This window comes from Dromiciops gliroides, chromosome 3 (genome assembly GCF_019393635.1).
Source record: "Dromiciops gliroides isolate mDroGli1 chromosome 3, mDroGli1.pri, whole genome shotgun sequence".
In the NCBI taxonomy this organism is placed as follows: Eukaryota; Metazoa; Chordata; class Mammalia; order Microbiotheria; family Microbiotheriidae; genus Dromiciops; species Dromiciops gliroides.
The window spans coordinates 467,957,765-467,976,927 of record NC_057863.1 but is presented as its reverse complement, the minus strand read 5'-3'; the positions used below and the strand labels follow the sequence as shown (position 1 = coordinate 467,976,927).

The window sequence follows — 19,163 nt, the reverse complement described above, 5'->3', positions numbered from 1 at the left end:
TCTATCTATCTATCTATCTATCTATCTATCTATCTATCTATCTATCTATATTTTTTGCGTGACAATGAGGGTTGTGACTTGCCCAGGATCACACAGCTAGTAAGTGTCAAGTGTCTGAGACCACATTTGAACTCAGGTCCTCCTGAATCCAGGGTTGGTGCTTTATCCACTGTTCCACCTAGCTGCCCTAGGACTGCTATATTTTAAAGCAGATGGTGGTTCAGTGGTTAGACTGCTGGGCCTGGATCCAGGAAGACCTGAATTCAAATGCTGCCTCAGATTAACTGTATGACCTTGGGCAAGTTTAACTTCTGTTTGCCTCAGTTTCCTTAACTGTAAAATGGGGATAATGATAGCATCTACCTCCCAGGATTGTTGTGAGGATCATATTAGATAAAGTTTATAAAGCACAGTGACTAGCACATAGTAGTTACCATATAAATGCTAGCTGTTTTTTAAAATTAGTGTATATTCTCTCCCATCTTTAGAGCTTTTAAAGTGTGCATTAATGAGCAAAATTTTCATTGTTAGCCCACATTTATTTATTTATTTATTTTTTGGGCAGGGCAATGAGGGTTCAGTGACTTGCCCAAGGTCACACAGCTAGTGTCAAGTGTCTGAGGCTGGATTTGAACTCAGGTCCTCCTGAATCCAGGGCCAGTGCTTTATCTACTGCGCCACCTAGCTGCCCCCAACCCACATTTATTTTTAAGTCACTCATTTCATACTGGCTAACTAAATATTAATGACCTTATTCATTCATGTGTTAAGGAAATAGTTATTGAGTCTCTCCAATGTTTAATTAAAAATATTTATTAAGCACTTAGATGCCAGGTCTTGGGCTAAATGCTAGGGATTCAGTTTAAAAAAAGCATCACAGTTCCTGCCTCAAGGAGTTTATAGTGTAATGTATGTGGAGTTGGAGACAGGTTCCAAATAGCTAATATTGTTAGGGGCATCAGTGTTCAGTTCCCCCAGACTAAAATGGACACTTTGTTATATGTGAAATACCACATTTGCCCAACTAAAGGCAACACATCTCCCTCCTATCTTTTTTTTTCTTTTTTTTTTCCCCTCCTATCTTTCTACCTCTATTTTTATTTTTGGTATTTGGTGGTGCCTGGCACATAGTAAGCACCTAAATGTTTGTTGAATGACAAACATATTTTAATGATTTATGCTACTATATTCAGAGGATGGAAGCCTATTTTGAATAATACAACATATACTTATGCCTATATAAATATTAATACACTATATGTTGCTTATTATACACATACACATGTTCAGGAACCTACAATACAAGAGATCAACATTTGCTAAAGAAAGGATTTTTTGATATCAATGTAATGGGCCTTGGTGACTGAGAAGGATCATTCTCTAGGGGAAAAACCCCAACACTTCTAAGGGTTTCTCCTCATCTTAGGATTTTCTGATTATTTTTTATAAAAGTCAACCAATGAGATTTGGGAGAGAAATAATTCTCAAACATTACTATTCACTTACTCCAGCAGTAGAGGGGTGGGATGGGATAGAAGACACCGTTGTCTGCTGGGTAGCAACAGAAGATGACCTTTGCTGTGGAAGCTCTGTAGTCTTTGCATGTTTGTAAGCTGCAAGAAAGGGAAACAATTAATCCTGGGAGGGGAAAGTTGGTCACAAACCATTGACTCTGTTCTTTCAACAGCTGAATTTCCCTCTCTAAAACCTAAACCACCTGCCTTTCCTATTGCCAAGAAAGCCAAAATCTTGAGAAAGGGAGAAAAATCTAAGTTCTTTCTGCTAAGAAACAAACAAACAAAAAAACAAAACCACAACATAATGAATTTTCTATTCATTTTAAAAATCAGCTCACTTGGGGCAGCTAGGTGGCACAGTGGATAGAGTACCGGCCCTGGAGTCAGGAGTACCTGAGTTCAAATCTGGCCTCAGACACTTAACATTTACTAGCTGTGTGACCCTGGACAAGTCACTTAACCCCAATTGCCTCACTAAAAAAAAAAAAAAAATTTTAAATCAGCTCACTTTTGGTTATACATATTTATCACAGTCCACTAGCTGCATTCCCTAAGTCACGGTTTCTCAACTCTTTTCTGTTGGCTTTCAATAAACCATCCTGAACCAATCATTCAGTGTGAAAAATACATTTTAGAGTTGACCACTTGTGGGTCTTATAGATATGTGGTTTTTCCCTGAATCACATATTCAATATGAATGGAAATAAACTGTAGATTTTTATTCCATAGAAGATTTTGAGGAAACTTTTCTGGACCCCCTATTCAATATGAATAGCAAATAAATTATATGGCTTACCATGCATAGGCACATGAGAAATAGAATAAAGAGATCAATTAATTTCAGTAGAATTAACCAAATTTGTTATTGCCCAAATATTTCCTGAACCCTCTTGCCAAGCTCCACGTATTCCTGTTATAGTACCTGATGAGGTTGCTGAGAAGAAGATTCCTCCATTGCTATAATGGGAAAGGTGGTGATCCTCTGAGGGCTCCGATTTCTCATCTCCACCACTGATGCTCAATGCACTGGCAGATCGAGATGCATCCCGGCTCCGACGCTGGGCTTGCACTAATGTGAGCGAGGCAAAGGAAGGAAAGAAGTGATTTTAAGGAACATGATTTTCTTTTGACTAAAAATAGATAGTAATCTCAATCTGAATGCAATAGCATCAATTAACATCAACGGTATTAAAGCTTATTCCAAATTTAAGTTGATAGAAGAAATGCTGTGCTAACTAGATATTTTCTTACTTGGTAGATGTATTCCTCCTTTAAAAAGAATTCTTTGTTTTTGTTCCTTTTTTCTTTACTTTTTAAATGGGAGGAAGGGGTAGTAGTTTAAGGGTCAGCACAAAAAGAAGAAAGGAAAACACCTTGATATATATAGAATAAAAGATTTTATCAGCTTGTATCAAGCTGAGGAATTGCTTTTGGCCTATTAGTTGGGTTTTTTGTTGTTGTTGTTTTGTTTTGTTTTGTTTTGGTTTTTTAGTGAGGCAATTAGGGTTAAGTGACTTGCCCAGGGTCACACAGCTAGTAAGTGTCAAGTGTCTGAGGCCGGATTTGAACTCAGGTACTCCTGAATCCAGGGCTGGTGCTCTATCCACTGTGCCACCTAGCTGCCCCGCCAAAAAATTATTCTTATGGCAGAAGTTTGTCAAGTTTCATCTGCATCTATGAGACATACAGAATGGAATACTTTGCCTGATTATTATGTCCAACATTTTCAAAGAATCACTTACCATTAACCATGTGTAAGCTTCTAGATTGGATGTTGTCTTCTGCTGGGTCATAGTCAAAAACTGAGCCAGGATTGGTACGCCAAACCCGTAAGCCTTTTAGGGAAACATAAATTGTAGGAATTCATGGACTCTATGAAACTATTCCAGTTTTCCTCCTCTAAACCCTTGCCCCTAGTTTCCTTCAATTCAGCTATCAATTTCTTTTTTAAAATTTTAAAATTTCTTTTATTTTTAATTAATGGAATTAAACAAGCATTTTCATAACATAGCATAATAAAAAAGATAATTGCAATGCAACTGCAAATCTATTCTGTACAACTTGCTATTCCTTTTAAATATATAACAGTTATCATGTAAATTTTTTTATCTTTTTTTCTTTCCTCCCACTCTCCCCCTCCCACCTTAAAGAAATGGAAACAGATAGCAGAATGGATAAAAAATGAGAATTCAACAATCAATTTCTGCACGAGGCTTTTCCTTATTTCCCCAGCTGCGAGTCATTGACTGAGATGATATCTATAGAGTGCTTAGCACAGTGCCCAGCACATAGTAGGTGTCTAACAAGTGCTTATTCTTCCCATCCTTTTTGCTAGTACCTTCCCCCAATTTATCTTTCCTTTGTGCATTTTGTATATCTTTCATGCCTGTGGATAGAACGTAAGTAAGCAACTTGAGTTCAGAGATTTAGTTTTTGTCTTTGCACCCTCCATGCCTAGAACAGTAGGCACTTAATAAAGGGTTGTTGATTGGGGGGGCGGGGGGGGGGGGACGGACCGATTGCATTCACAGAAGGAAGAGGGAATGTAGCAGCAAGCTATGCTGGGAAGAGTAGTGCCTTTGGGGTCAGGCTTGGAACTGAGTCCTGGCTCAGTCCCTTACTAATTGTGACCCTTTTGGAGAAGTCACTAAAACTCTGAGCCTCTGCTTCCTCCTTTGTAATGGGGGATGGGAATGTCAGCTAGTAGAGGAGGAAGGTATGTAAGGAGCTCTCAGTAACTTAAAGACTATATAAATGGTAGTCATTATTGCTATTATTGATTATTAGGAACATCTTCAAATAATGTCAGTTCAGTTAAATAGGAATTCTGAGGCTACAATGTATATGGAACACTGCTGACACGAAGACCAAAACCTCTTTCTGGATGGATATAAAAGGTCTGGAAGTCAAAGGATCTGTCACTTGGGCAAATGACAAACTAAAGGAAGCTTCTCCTTTTCTACTTAGGCAGCCTTTTCCTCCACTGGGGCTTTATCCATCAATCCTCTTGCTCTGACTCCATTCCCACCCCCTTCACCCGTCCTCCATCCTCCCCCTACCTGTGGCCTCTGGTTTCCCTGAAGGCTGTTTCCAGGGAAGGACAAGCTTTGGCAGGTCCTACATACCTGAGGGGGTAGTGGTGGGGATAGCCTTGATAGAGGGCCTGCTATGTGCCAGGCACTGTGCTAAGCACTTTTATAAACATGATCTCATTTGAGCCTCACAACAATCCTGAGAGGTAGGTGCCATTATTATCCCCATTTTGAGATGAGGAAACTGAGGCAAATAGGTTAAGGGACTTGCCCAGGGACATACCACTAGTAAGCATCTGAGACAGGATTTGAACCCAGGTCTTCCTGACTTCAGGCCAGGCTGCTCTTTATGTTGTATTACGTGCTGCCTTTGTAAAGGCTTTGGGGGTACAGTCCTAGCCCTAAGGCCTGGCCTTCCTAAATCCAGAGATTCTTGCCACGACAGGCTGTAGCAATTCATGAAATAATGTACTAAGGGCCATGGCAACTGGGTTCTGTGTTTGTGTAAGGATGACCCACAAGAATAAAAGCACAGATTTTTTTGAAGTATGGAAGAAGTAACCCACACTTTGTTCCCTTTCTTTAAGATTTCTCTTCTGTCAACCTTTAACATTCTCTTATATGTGTGCCTCTTTCTAGGGAAAGCCTCCCCAGGCTCTCCTCCCCCACTACTAGTAGCAGGGGATGGGGAATCCTTCCAAACTGCCTCATCTTTGGCTAATTTGCATTTATTTGTATTCCTCCCCATGTCCCTTCTCTATATGTAGTTGTCTATGCACTTCTTGTCTCCCTTATTACCATGTAAGTATGTATTACCAACGTACATTTGTATCCCTAACATCTAACACAATACTTGGCAAATAGTAGGTGTTTATTGATGATGCTTGTTGATTGACTGAGGTGAACCATGGGAGGATGTGGGAGCATACTGGTTGTGCTCCCTATCAACCATGTGACTTTGCGGAAGTCAAAAAACCTGCCTGGGTCTAATTTTTTTTAATCTGTAAAATGAAAGATTGGATTAGGCCTAAATTTAGGTGGTACAGTAGAGAGAACATTGGACCTCCGGAAAACCTGAGTTCAGATTTGACGGTGGGCAAGTCACTTAACTGTGAGCTCTTTGGGAACAGGGATTATCTTTTGCCTTTCTCTGTATCCCCAGCACTCAGCACAGAACCCAGAGCATAGTAGGTCCTTAGGAAATGTTTAACTGACCCTGCCTCAGTTGCCTTATCTGTAAAATGGGGATGATAATAGCACCTACTTCCCAGGGTTGTTGTGAGGATTAAATTAGATAATATTTGCAAAGTGTTTCACAAACCTTAAAGTACTATACCAATGCTAAGTATTATTATTATTATTATTATTCATTGTATGGGCTTGTTGTCAGATGTTATTACAGGATGCCAGTCACCAAGATGGCTTCGGTTGTAACGAAAATTATTCTCAGGGATTTGTTAACCTCACATCTAGAACCTTGGCCTTTACATTTTTTCAGCTATCTTTCTGAGTGACACCTTTCAAAATTTGCCAGTATTTGATTCTTTGCCTTTTGGCCTGATGTGAATAATCTAGAAAAGAGCATCAGATAGGGAATCAAGAGAATCAGGTTCCAGTGCCACCTTCACCATTCAGTGACTGTGACTCTAAGCAAGTCCCTTCCCCCCTCTAGGCCTCATTTCCCCTTCTGTCGAATGAAGGGGTTAGATCTATGGTTCCTCCCAAGGATGCAGAGGAGTCTATAAGCCTTTTCACCTGTTATGGTCTCCTGATCTTGATCAGTACGTTTTTTCTCCATTTCCACCACCTTTCTCTGAATACCCCGGTAGTTAATGTCGCTGAAATCTTGAGTGTTCTTTTTCACTCGCTCAGTAATGGGGTCAGTCACCACAGGTGTGAAGCAACCTTTATGCTTTTCAAAGTCTTCATGGTATTTCACCTGAAATTTCATTAAGGCAAAAGATGATGCAATTTGATTGTGTCTCATAGTAGATCTCAAAATGGGCAATTGAGCCTGCCAACAACTATATCACTCACTGTTGAGATGTGGCGTTGGGTCTCCCGCACTCGTCTCATTTCTGGGGTATCCAAGACATAGGCAGCTTTGCCTTGCACTTGTTTCCGGAAGCTATCAGAGTATAGAACCTAACAAAGAGAATGAGTTGTGTTCACAGTGTCATGCTGCCTGTGAGACTTAAAACCTTTCCCATGGATGCCAGATGCTAAACGCAGCTAACTGGGGGACCATGACCAACAACAAAGTTTCATAGATTGCTGGCAAGGGTTAGACATGGTGAGAACTCACACCTCTTTTTCCTTAGAGTGAGATTAGTTTTGGTTTTGAAAAATCTAGAGGAAAGGGGACAGCCTAATTTTGGGTAGAGGAAGTTAAAGATAATTAATCTGAGTATAATAGTCTACCTTATAATTTTCTAGCACTTGAAAATTTAATTGTGCATCTGCCAACATGAATTGTATGTTATTTCACACACATTATACTATTTGAAATTCACAATCATCCTGTGAAAGGTGCTGTGAATGTCATAGTATTCTTGTTGTACATAGAAGGAACATAGGGGAACTGTGGTTCAGTGGTTTGTTTAGGGTCACAATTAGTAAATTGTGGGAGTTCACCTTGAACACCAGCTTGGAGTCTTATGACTATACAACAAGGTGCACTAGCCTCTTGAATTTACTAGGAACTGACCTTCCTATTAGTGACTCTGTCACTCTCTTTATAAGCAGAAGTATAATGGTTATTGTCCTCAAGTGCTCTTCATATTAAAAAGAATATGAAAAATGAAAGTCTCCTAGGTTAAGTCTTAGAAGTGATATAAAGACCTTCTGTTCTTGTCAGAGAGGTGGTGGACCATTGTCAAGAATGGCCAATGCTTTATTTAAATGCATTTCTTCATTATAAGAGACTTTTCTTGGGGGACTATTACTGGGAAGTAACAATGTTGTAGGGGGTGGTTTAAGCATCAATGAGCATTTCTTTAAAAAGGCTTTAAGAAACATATAACCATTTTTTAAAAGGATGATTTTTTTTCCTCTTCTCAACATTTTGTTCCTGTGGGAGAAAGTTTTCATCTTATTTTATAATTAATATGTTAATGTAGAAATCCAAGTACCCTAGTTACTGAAAGACAAAATGAATCACGCCAGTAACATGAAAGAAAGTGCATTCCTTCAGAGTATTACCCATTTCACAGCTTTATCTTAAACACAGAGGACAGGTCAGAGATTTAGACTGTTAGGAAGTCAACTTGTGACAAGCAGTTATATAAGAGTGTCACCCCCTTCCCCCTACAGAAATACAGCAGGGAGGTAAAGAAGAGGGAGAGAAAACACTAGGAATGAAAATGTTATGTCTTAGTATGATCATTTTGAATCCAAAAAAGCACAAAGGGAAGTTAATTTTAGGGCGACTGTTTTAGATTGAGAACTAGAGAAGGTACATATTATAAAAGTGTTAAAATGTTATCATCCAAGCTTGGAGTTACAACATTTTTTTTTGATCCTAAAAAAATACCGAGCTAATGTTTTCTTGGTTGCGTTTAGCTCTCTCCATCTCTGGAGTGACAGGTGTTGGGGTGGCTTTTCTCATGTTCTCTTTGTACAAAACCTATGGGAGCCAAGAAAGCATCCAGATATCAGAACACAGACAACCATTTCTGAAACAATGCTTAACTGGGGTTACTGTTCAGTATGATCACTGCAGAAAAGAAAGCACCTTGGGAGAGGAAATTGTTAAAATGTTATTCCATAAAGCAAAAGATTTCTTTTTAAAGGAAAAGCAGGTTTTTTTTTTAATTAAGGGAAAACAAAAAGGAAAGGAGATATGCAGAGAAGAGGTTGTTTGGAAAACACAGGATGAATTAGGTGCAGGAAAATAATCTGGCAGGCTCGTTACTTTCAAAGATTTTTTTCTCTCTCTCAAAATACCGAGCTAACGTTCTCTTGATTGCGTTTGACTCTCTCCATCTCTGGAGTGACAGGTGTGGGGGTTGCCTTCCCCAGGCCCTCTTTGTATAATACCTATGGGATACAAAGACGTATGCATCCAAAGATCACTGAGGGCAGCTACCAAGACATCACTGAATTAATCCCACTTAGAAAAGTTATATGTTTTAATCCATCACTGTGAGTGAGAACAGCTCTTTGGAAAAAGAGCTATTAAAAAGTTAATGTACAAGTTAAAAGCATTTTTGTAATACTCAAAAGGGACTTAGGTACAGTAGTAATTTTTGTGTAGGTGTGTCTGGGAGAAATCCCAACAAGACAACTTGGGATAGGTTAGGAGCAGACCAAACTGCAGTGGTTATTTTGCAAAATATGAAGCACTTTTCTTTTTTCAAGACAATACCGAGCTAATGTTTTCTTGATTGCGTTTGACTCTCTGCATCTCTGGAGTGACAGGGGTTGGGGTGGCTTTACCCACATTTTCTTTGTACAAAACCTATAGGATATCATGGAATGCAGAAATCCAAAAAGAAGAGAGAATTCATGTTACCAAATGATCATACGAACACACACACACACACACACACACACATACACACACACACACACTTACACACACACTGCTGTTTAGTTGACCAGGGTGGCAGAACACTTGGGACATAAGGAAGGTTAGGATGGAGAGGGTGTGTTAAGAGATATCTAAGATGAGTTGCACTGTCCTAGAATCTTGGGGCTCAATTCTATCTGCAAATACTTTCCAAGACAGTAAGGGCCTAGAAAACTATGCATGATGACAGAGAATTCCCTTCATCCCAGAAGGGATTGAATGACCACAAAAGAGCTCTTCTCCTTTTCCTATGAGTCATAACCCCCACCCCTTCTTTTAGTGACTTTCCTCACTTTTCTCCTAAGATGTTACAAAGCCCGGGTACCACTACTTTAGATAGGGGAAAAAACTTTGAACTGGTCACCTGGACATTAATGTCAGCTTGGAAAAAAATCAATGGACAAAAAATAGAGGAAGGGAAAAAAATCTATCTTGCATTATTTTTGTGATGGAATTTTGCAAATTCTAATATAAAACAAAGGATTTTTCCCCCTCTCTTTCCTTGCTATCATCTATAAGTGCCCTTTCCCTTTTTTCTAAAATAGAACTTTCAGTAAGAGAGAGGGGCTTTAAATTCTTTTTACAAAAGTAGCTCCCATTCCACCAGGAAAAAATGTTGGGATGTAAAACCTCAGTGTTTCCCTCCTCCTGGGAGCTTGGAAATAATGGATATAGTAATGGGGAGAAAGGATGATTCTGACAAGTCCTTTGAGAACTCATCACCATAAACACTGAGGGCCACAAGCCCTGAATTTGACATTGTACTTCCCCCCTCCCTGCTCCAAGGCCTAAAGATCTGGTCCTTTCATAAAAGAGAAGAAAGCCAATGTACAAAGGAGATACAATTAAGAACTTGGATATCTAGAACAAAGAATAGACTATATACTTAGATAAAACTGTAAAATTAAACAAACACATTTGGTTAGGATGTTACTCAGAAGAAAATTCCATTTTTTCCCCCAGTCACCAGAACCTAAAACTATTAGTGATTTTATGTCACTGTCTCTATAGGAAACGTATAGGGGTTATTATCCTCAAGTTCTCTTTGTATAAAACTGACAAAAGGCAAATGAAAAGCCAAAAGTCATGAGAAAAAAATACCACAAAATATTCAACCTTAATATTTCTGAAATGCTCAGGTGAAATAGGTTTTTTTTGGTCTCTTTTTCCAGAATTTCAAAGCCCATCAAAACAAAGAGAACTTTGGGGAGAAGGTAGGAAGGAAAGGTGTGGGAAGAAGACATAGTGTTTTATGGGAAAATTTGTTATTTCCACAAGTAGGACTTCATATTATGGATTAAAACAATATTTTTATCATAATGTTAAAGTTAGGAATAGTCCCAAAGGAAAGAGCAACAAATGGGCTAACAACAGAAGTCACACAAACTTATTCTTATTCTTTTCTTTTTTTTTAAAGCTAGAATTAATGTGTGTTATTTTTAAATTGTTAAAAAAAAAACAACTTGGGGTTTTTCTTTTCTTTCCAAGTACCGAGCTAATATTTTCTTGATTGTGTTTGACTCTCTCCATCTCTGGAGTGAAAGATATGGGGGTTCCCTTGCCCAGGTTTTCTTTGTATAACACCTGCATGAGGAGAAAGCAGCCAGAAAAGCAGGAATGAATACGATTCTTTGGTCTGTAAGTTTTACGCATCAGTTCAGTTTGCTTGCAATGCCCAGGTATTGCATCTGAGGTAAGGAATGAGGAGGTTGATGAGGATCTAATACGTTTTAATTGAAGAGGTTACTGGGATAGATGGGTTTTTTTTTTTTTCCATTTTAAGAGCTCTAGGCCACTGAACGATCGTGATCATTCAGAGCATGAAGTTGTTATTTGTTATTATCTAAAAATTAAACACCCCCCTCCCTTTCAACAATAACAACAGAAAAGTTTTTTTAAAAGGGGAAAAAATTAGGTCAGTAGCAGTATTATGGTGAAGGGACCTCTTTTTTTCTCTCCCTACAGGAATGATTATTAAAAAGCTAAGGAAGGCAAGTATTTTTTAAAGCTGTTAAGAGCTCATTTTATTATAATGTTAAATGGCATCTTTTTTTTTTCCTTTGCAAAATACCGAGCTAAAGTTTTCTTGATTGTGTTTGACTCTCTCCATCTCTGGAGTGATGGGGATTGGGATCCCTGTCCCCAAATTCTCTTTGTACAACACCTGTGAGACACAAAAAGGTATCCAGAGAAAAGCAGCAATCAATACACACTTCCTCTATTTTTTTTTTCTGGGGTGGGGGTAAAGGAGAGGAAGAGATCAGATTAATGGAAACTTCTTTGAGCCCCTCAAATATCCCTTTGATATATTTGAAAAACAAAATACACTCAAAGGAACAAAGAACTAAGAAATACAATGGGAAAATAAAGGGGGTTTTGTTTTTTGTCTTTGTTTTTGCCCCAGTGAGCAATGCAATCTGTGCAATATCAAGTAAATTTATAAGCATCAAAGTAATTTAGTTAGTGTCATTTCAGTCCTCCAGAAAGTTATAATAGGAAGATACATTCAAAGAAAGTAAAAGGAAATATTAAAATAAAACATGATGATGAGTTTGAAATGGGAAATATCAATAATAGATCATACTAAGGAAATTTGGAGTAAATGGACATGGTGCATACACACATATTGCGATTTACATTCATGGGCAATTTTCTCTCAATTTATCTTATTTTAAAACAAAGTTGTAGTATTTCATTTTTGGTTAAAATGAACACGTTAGGCACGTTTGAAAGACAACCTAGATTAGATGTTCATGACAAGTTTCTAAAATTTAATCTACAAAATCCCATGAAAGGCATATATGTTGGATGTGCAGGCTCCAATTCCTTGTACAGTTATACAGAGATAAGGTTAGAATAAAAAGTGAAGCCAAAGAGAGGTGTCTTGCCAGGACATACTTTTTAGAAGCTTCAGGTTGAGGTCAAATTTCATTTATCTATGTTTGCCAAAGCAGAAAAAGGGAGGATCTCAGCCATTTAGACAGTTAAATAGCTGGCAGTTTAGTTTTTACAATTTGAAATGAGGGCAATTAACATTTATTTTCTGAAGCCAGGGAGAAGAGTTAAAGATCTTTGAAGGATTACATCAAAATTTTAACCAGAAAATAGCAAGTTAAAGGAAGTCAGATCAAATGGCAGCTTTTAGTCAGGAGGAAAAGAGCTATAGGGATTTTATTTGGATAAGTTGATTAGATTTAAAAGACTAAGAATGGAGACTTTTTAATCCATTAATTTTAAAAAGCAACAAAAAGACACCACAAATTTTTAAATAGGAGGATTTTTTTTTATCTTTTTAAAATACCGAGCTAAAGTTTTCTTGATTGTGTTTGACTCTCTCCATCTCTGGAGTGATCGGAATTGGGGTTCCTGCCCCCAGGTTTTCTTTGTACAACACCTGTGTGACATAAAGAATGGGGGTGGGTGGGAAAGAAGAGGTGATAAATCAGCACAAGTCTCTTCGCTATCTGGTTGGGAATTTAATTGACATCATTCAAGGATTAGATTGAGAAAATAAACATCCTCACTCTCTCCCTCTCTTTAGTAAAGATCTAGGTCAGATCACCGTTACCTGTTGGAGATTCAGCTCCTGAATCTTTTTTTTTTTTTTTGGTGGGGCAATGAGAGTTAAGTGACTTGCCCAGGGTCACACAGCTAGTGTCAAGTGTCTGAGGTCACATCTGAACTCAGGTCCTCCTGAATCCAGGGCCAGTGCTTTATCTACTGCGCCACCTAGCTGCCCCCTCAGCTCCTGAATCTTAACATTATATAAACAGATTGTTTCTTTTCTCAGGAATAATTCAGGAAAAGTCTATGGTGATTTCAAAAAAACCACAAAGATGTTACACGTTAAATAGAAAATTTGTGGTTTGGGAAAATATTGGCACATATTCCCTGAGAATAAAAATACAATTGGCTTTATAGATTCAATTTATTATAGTTGGTGAAATGAACCAAATTTGAAAGGAAAAGAAAGGGGATGGTTGGCAATTATACAGTGAATTCAGGAATATCAAAATGTTTGAAATAAAAATGTATTTTACTTTAATTCTTGGTACCAGTTAATATTATATGAAAAAAAAATCTGTCCTTAAGCACTAGGATAATTTGAGTCTGAAATAGATATATTTTATAATAATCTTACTATAAGAAATAAAGCAAACATTGATTAAAGAAATACATTTGGAAAAGCTTAAGACACAATGGACAAAACAATCCAGAAAAGTTACATTAAACTACAATAAAAAATAAACAGAATTAACAATGGTTAGTAATAGAATAATGGAAAATGGTATCATTGAAATGAGTTGGTTTTACTGAGGATGGAAGTTTTAGGGTGGAAAATCACATCAAAATTAGAGTTAAGAAGGAAATTTCATCCACAACGCACTCCCTGCTACCCCCACCACACAAGATCCACTTCTATTTTTCTTATTGATATTTGATTCTCTGCCTCTGGAGCAATAATCACAGGAGTTCCTGTAACCAATTTTCATTGTACATTTGTGTGATAGGAACTCTCAACAAAAACAATGATGATGAAGAAAACATGACAATAAATAAAATGCCACAATTTGACCTCCTTATTTGGACAAATGAAAAGAAACTGGATTCTTTCTGTGAAAGGCTTATAGTACAGGACAATTACCAAAGTAGAATGATTGCGACCTTAAGCATTAACTGATATTTGTGTATATATATATAATGCTACTTTTTGCTCCAGAGACTGTGGTTAGTATTCTGTGGTCAGTCAGCAATGACCATGATTATGGTCAAGGTAAAGGTTACTGACATTCCTGAGCAAGAACCAGTTGATTGTTTTCAAACATTGATTTCAAATCCTTTTCGAATTTCTTACCAGTTCCCATCCAGAAACACAGAATGACAGAAAAAAACTGAAGACAATTTGGACCCCTGGACTGTTATTTTTAGAAATCAAAGATACCTGTACTTTAAAACTTCCAGAAGCAAAAAAAATGGTAGACAGGGAAGGAAAGGAGCCAATTAATAAGACTAAGGGACAATTATAGAAATTACAAAGTGGTAAGAACAAACGGTGAGTAAAGAGGCTTGAAAATCAGAAGGTTCAGATGGTGAAAGAAGTATTTTTTTCTTTTTTTTTTTTGTTAAGTTGATTACATGAAAGGTCAGGGAATGGGAAGTTTTCATTTTTAAAAGTTAAAAGGGAAAAAAAGGGATTTTAATATGGTTAAAGGGAACTTTTATGCTCCCAAATACCGAGCTAAAGTTTTCTTGATTGTGTTTGACTCTCTCCATCTCAGGAGTGACCGGTAAGGGGGTTCCCTTGCCCAGGTTTTCTTTGTACAACACCTGTATAGCACAGAAAAGCATCAACAATCACAGTCAGCACAGAACCATGTATGGGTCAGGTCAGGCTTGTCTTCAAAAACTATAATTCAAGGGGAATTTGCAGTCCCTCAAATAGATAAAACAAAAGGCCCTCATTGGACCATTTAAAAGTTTATCTCATCATTGCTTTTATCTCTGCATACAGCAGTTTCTGGCATACATTCCTAGAGAAAAAGATAGATACTGGGGTATGTGCAGCTACCAAGCTAAGGGCATCCATCCATCGATGCCTTGACTGTGCATTAGCCAACTATCTTGATAGACTCAGGAATCAGAGATGTCAACATTAGAAAGGAAGAGATCACCTAGTCCAGCCCCATTATTTTAATTTTAATTAATTAAGTAATTTTTGCGGGGCAATGGGGGTTAAGTGACTTGCCCAGGGTCACACAGCTAGTAAGTGTCAAGGGTCTGAGGCCGGATTTGAACTCAGGTACTCCTGAATCCAGGGCCAGTGCTCTATCCACTGCTCCACCTAGCTGCCCCCCCACCCCCCACCCCCATTATTTTATAAATGATGAAAAGCAAGCTCAGACAAGTGAAATAACTTGTCCAAGGTCACACAAATAGTAGATGGCAGAACCAGATCTCTCCTAGCTCCAGGTTAAGTGCTCTTTCCACTATGCCTACCTGCTTTAATTGTTTAGAAAAATAGAGCACAAATTACTAATGAGTAGAAAGATAACATCATGAGGTAGTCAGTCAGGCAATACATATTTCTCAGTGCCTAATATGTACCACGTACTGTGCTAAGCTAAGCGCTGTACAGCTCGAAGGGAGGGTATATTCTATGTCTAAGACAGGTTCGAATCAATTCCCTACTTAGGAATAGAGAAAATTGCGGGGAGGCGGGGTTGGGGGCGAAAAGTAAGAAATATCAGCCACATATTTTCTGTAGAACTCAAAGTATTCCAAAGAAAGACAGTATATAAGCATTGTGTGTATGGTAGTAGTAGTCATTCTATGCAAATGACTAAGACCTGGAGATTTACATCTTTGGGTGAAGTATTCTGAATAATGAGTGGGAACCAAGTTCTCCCAAAAGGACCTGTGAAACACAAGGAAAGTGTCCGACAAGGTGACAGAGAATACATATAAAATTCTAATTATTTTTCTTTACTAGAAAAATGTTAGACTTTAGACTTGCACGGCACAAGTAAACACCATGTTAGAAACATCTACTGTTATTTATAAGAAAACAGGAAAGACTACAGAGTACATTGTTTTTTTGGTTTTGTTTTAGGGAAATAGTAAATATATATATATATTATATATATATGCTAGAGTAGCCATGGTTAAAATTTCACACCAGAATCAGATAATGTATATATATTAAATTAGATTTGGATTGAAATCTAAAGTATTATTTGATAACATTTCCTCCATTTTTTTGTACTTAGTTATTTTACAGGGAGAAGATATTTGTCAAGGGTTAAGGTTATTTTTAGCATGATATTAAGGGAGCTTTTTACACCACCACCCCTAAGAAATACCGAGCTAACGTTCTCTTGATTGTGTTTGACTCTCTCCATCTCTGGAGTAATAGGTGTTGGGGTTCCAGTCCCCAAATTTTCTTTGTACAACACCTGTGAGACATAAGACAGCACCCAAATAAACTCACTCAACACAGACATAGCAATTCAGATAGTGAGAAAGACAAGAGTGAGGAGGAGGAAGGATTTTGGTTTTTAGTTTTAAGTTCATTGGATTTAGTAGGAGTATAGTTTTTTACATTTTATTCTACACATTATGAAGATGAATTCTATGGTGGTAATTATTCTTTGGATTATAAATGATATAAGACAATCGAGTTATGTGATGTAAGCAATTGTGAGGAATTCCACACTAATTTAACTAGGGTCTTTCACACTTGTCAGTCACCTACAATGTTAAGGCTCAATGTGGAAAATGAGTCATTGGGTATCATCTAGGTGGTTTAGGTCAGATAATGACACACACACAGCACCCTGGTTAGGCTGTTACTTTTTTTGTTTAAAAGAGTGAGTTATGTTGGTAAAGTTTTAAAGAGGGTTTGAGTTTCTTGTTTTAACAAATACCGAGCTAAAGTTCTCTTGATTGCGTTTGACTCTCTCCATCTCTGGAGTAATAGTGGTTGGAGTGCCTGTCCCCAAGTTCTCTTTGTACATAACCTGTAGAATATAAGGAGGACATCCACAATGATGGTAAGATGATAAACCCTTAAAAATCATGAAGGCAATATGGATATTTGTTAGGATATTAATTTGTAAAAACATTCTATCATTCAAATATATTTGTACTAGAGAAAAATTATTCATTAAAGAATTATTTCTCTTTCAACAATTAACCTTAATTTTATTCTCTTGGGGGAAAAGCACCTATTCATTGGCCATTGTCAATAATCAATGAAAACCTTCATTAATGGAGGTGGAACTCAGTTTATCCTGTACATTGAAACCCATAGCTCACTGACAGCTACCACTACCAACACCAACACCAAAATATCATATGTATATAAACTTTCTAGAGTTCTTTGTATAAGTGGAAAATCTACCATAAGCTTAGTTTAGAAGTCTGGGAGCAAGGGAAATTGGTGAACACCTTGGGGAAAAATACTGTCAAAGATCAAGCTAGCCAGTTCATATTCCAGTGAAGAGGGTAAGGGGAATTGACTTTTTAAAAACTCTGGGGGCCTGTAAATTTGTGAGTTCTCCATTGTTCTGCTATTTTGTTAACCCAAATCTGTTTCCCTCTAGCTACAAGCTGTAATAAAAATCTTAACATGCTTCTTCAAGAACCACTGGGTAATTCATAGAAATGTTCACTTTTTCCATTCCTGCTGGGTATATAGGCAGAGAAGAACTTTAGGAGTGTGGGCCAATAGCTTGTAGAAGAGAAAAAAAAATGTGTATCAAAGTGTGTAACAAAGCCAGAATTCAGATCCAGATTTCTTCTGACTCCAGGGCTGGTATTCTCTCTACTACCATCTCTCTTTATAATGGCCTTTGTCTATCTGACTCCCACCTTAAGTTGAATTGTACTTGTGCCTCAAAGGAATGGAGCCCTTGATGATAAGACTGCCTGGTAATAAAAAGGCAGTTATAGAAACAAGTACAGAAAGTATTAGCCACTACCGAGCTTATGTGCTTTTGCGTCTCCTTGACACGTTTCACTTCAGGAAGGTCAGGAATTGGGGTTCCTTGTCCAATACTTTCCTTGTATTTTACCTGTATTAACACAAATGGGAAATGAATGACAACACATGTTATTTCCATGTATTCTGTTCAAGATCGATTTCTGGTAATAGATTATAGAAGTCTATTTAATCCAACTAATTCAAGCTTAGCATTCCTAAACTTATAGGGTCTTCAAAATGGAAGGAATTTTAAAGATCATGTAAAGCCCACCCCCACCCCAATTCCTTTTTTTGTGATGTAACAAATACAGACTCACTGAGTCAGAAGGGTACTTTTGTTTTGTTTTTGTTTTTTGCAGGGCAATGAGGGTTAAGTGACTTGCCCAGGGTCATCACACAGCTAGTAAAGTGTCTGAGACTGGATTTGAACTCAGGTCCTCCTGAATCCAGGGCCAGTGCTCAATCCACTGCACCACCTAGCAGCCCCCAGCCTTTTAATTAAAAAAAAAAAAGATATCCAATAAACAAAATCCTTCAACTTCTTTTTAACCCTACAGAATCTCAGAGGGGGGGAGGTGTAATATCAGCATCTCTTCCCAGATCCTTACTATAACATCAGTAATAAATGTCTGCCCAAATTCTGCTTAAAGAGAAAGAACCCAATATGGGTCTTTTTAGGCTGCCCATTCAACTTTTTATTAACTCACTGCCAGAGCTATACTTTGTCTAAAAACTTTTACTATTTTAAACATTTAAAAAAACCTTTTTTCTTTAAGCAAACCAACAAGAGTTTAATTATATTGTGGATATAAATCCTGCCAATGGGGGTGGTGAGTAGTGATGGTCATTATAAGAATGATGTAGAATTTAGAGCTTGAAATGACCTTAGAGGCCATTTGGTTTCATACCCGCATTTGATAGATGAAGGACGTGAGGCCCAGAGAGCTTGTCACTTAATGTAAGGGTATAGAGATAATAAGTAGGTGAGCTAAGCAGGAACTGTATAGTGGGATTAATTGGGGGACCCCCTTGATATACTAGACTGGGGCACCTCCCATGGAACTGGGCATATACTCTGGCTCCATGGGAATGGGCACGTGCCCTGGCTGAAAGAATGCTGAAGGACCTGTCCTTTGGAATGACAAAATCCCTCATCAGTTTTGATTGCCTGGTGAGGGGTGTCAATGTTCATCTGAAAGTGCAAGTCTTTCAGGCTTCGGGTAGATCAGGACCCCTTCCCAAGGAGCCAGAGTGAGTCCCCAAAGTCATTGGAGAGTCCCTGGTCCAACAAATCAGGAGGATCCCCAGATTACCCTTTTTCCAACTGTGTTGTTCCCATTCACATCATTGATGAGGGTTGCTCAGAAAACCATGTAACTTATTAAAGGAAATGGAGAAGTTGGTATAAAATCGATGATCTTTACCGCACTGATGTGATCCTGTGTCTGTTTGACTCTCAGCATCTCAGGGGTCTTTCCAATTGCTGTCCCAGGAGAGATGCCTTCTTTATATAACACCTGGTTGTTCAGAACAAGGACAGTGTTACCAAACAAGAAATGGAA

General features: G+C 37.9%; 1 protein-coding gene across 1 annotated transcript in view; it reads right to left on the bottom strand.

Annotated features, from left to right (window-relative positions):
• Nucleotides 1-19,163, bottom strand: part of NEB (nebulin) — a 229,466-nt gene that overhangs the window by 1,076 nt on the left and 209,227 nt on the right. The window contains 16 exon segments of the mRNA XM_043991344.1: nt 1,507-1,613; nt 2,440-2,586; nt 3,260-3,352; nt 6,305-6,488; nt 6,587-6,694; nt 8,082-8,174; nt 8,495-8,587; nt 8,916-9,008; nt 10,611-10,703; nt 11,191-11,283; nt 12,421-12,513; nt 14,355-14,447; nt 15,980-16,072; nt 16,544-16,636; nt 17,600-17,692; nt 19,026-19,118. Of these exon segments, the coding sequence (XP_043847279.1) occupies nt 1,507-1,613; nt 2,440-2,586; nt 3,260-3,352; nt 6,305-6,488; nt 6,587-6,694; nt 8,082-8,174; nt 8,495-8,587; nt 8,916-9,008; nt 10,611-10,703; nt 11,191-11,283; nt 12,421-12,513; nt 14,355-14,447; nt 15,980-16,072; nt 16,544-16,636; nt 17,600-17,692; nt 19,026-19,118 (1,662 nt within the window).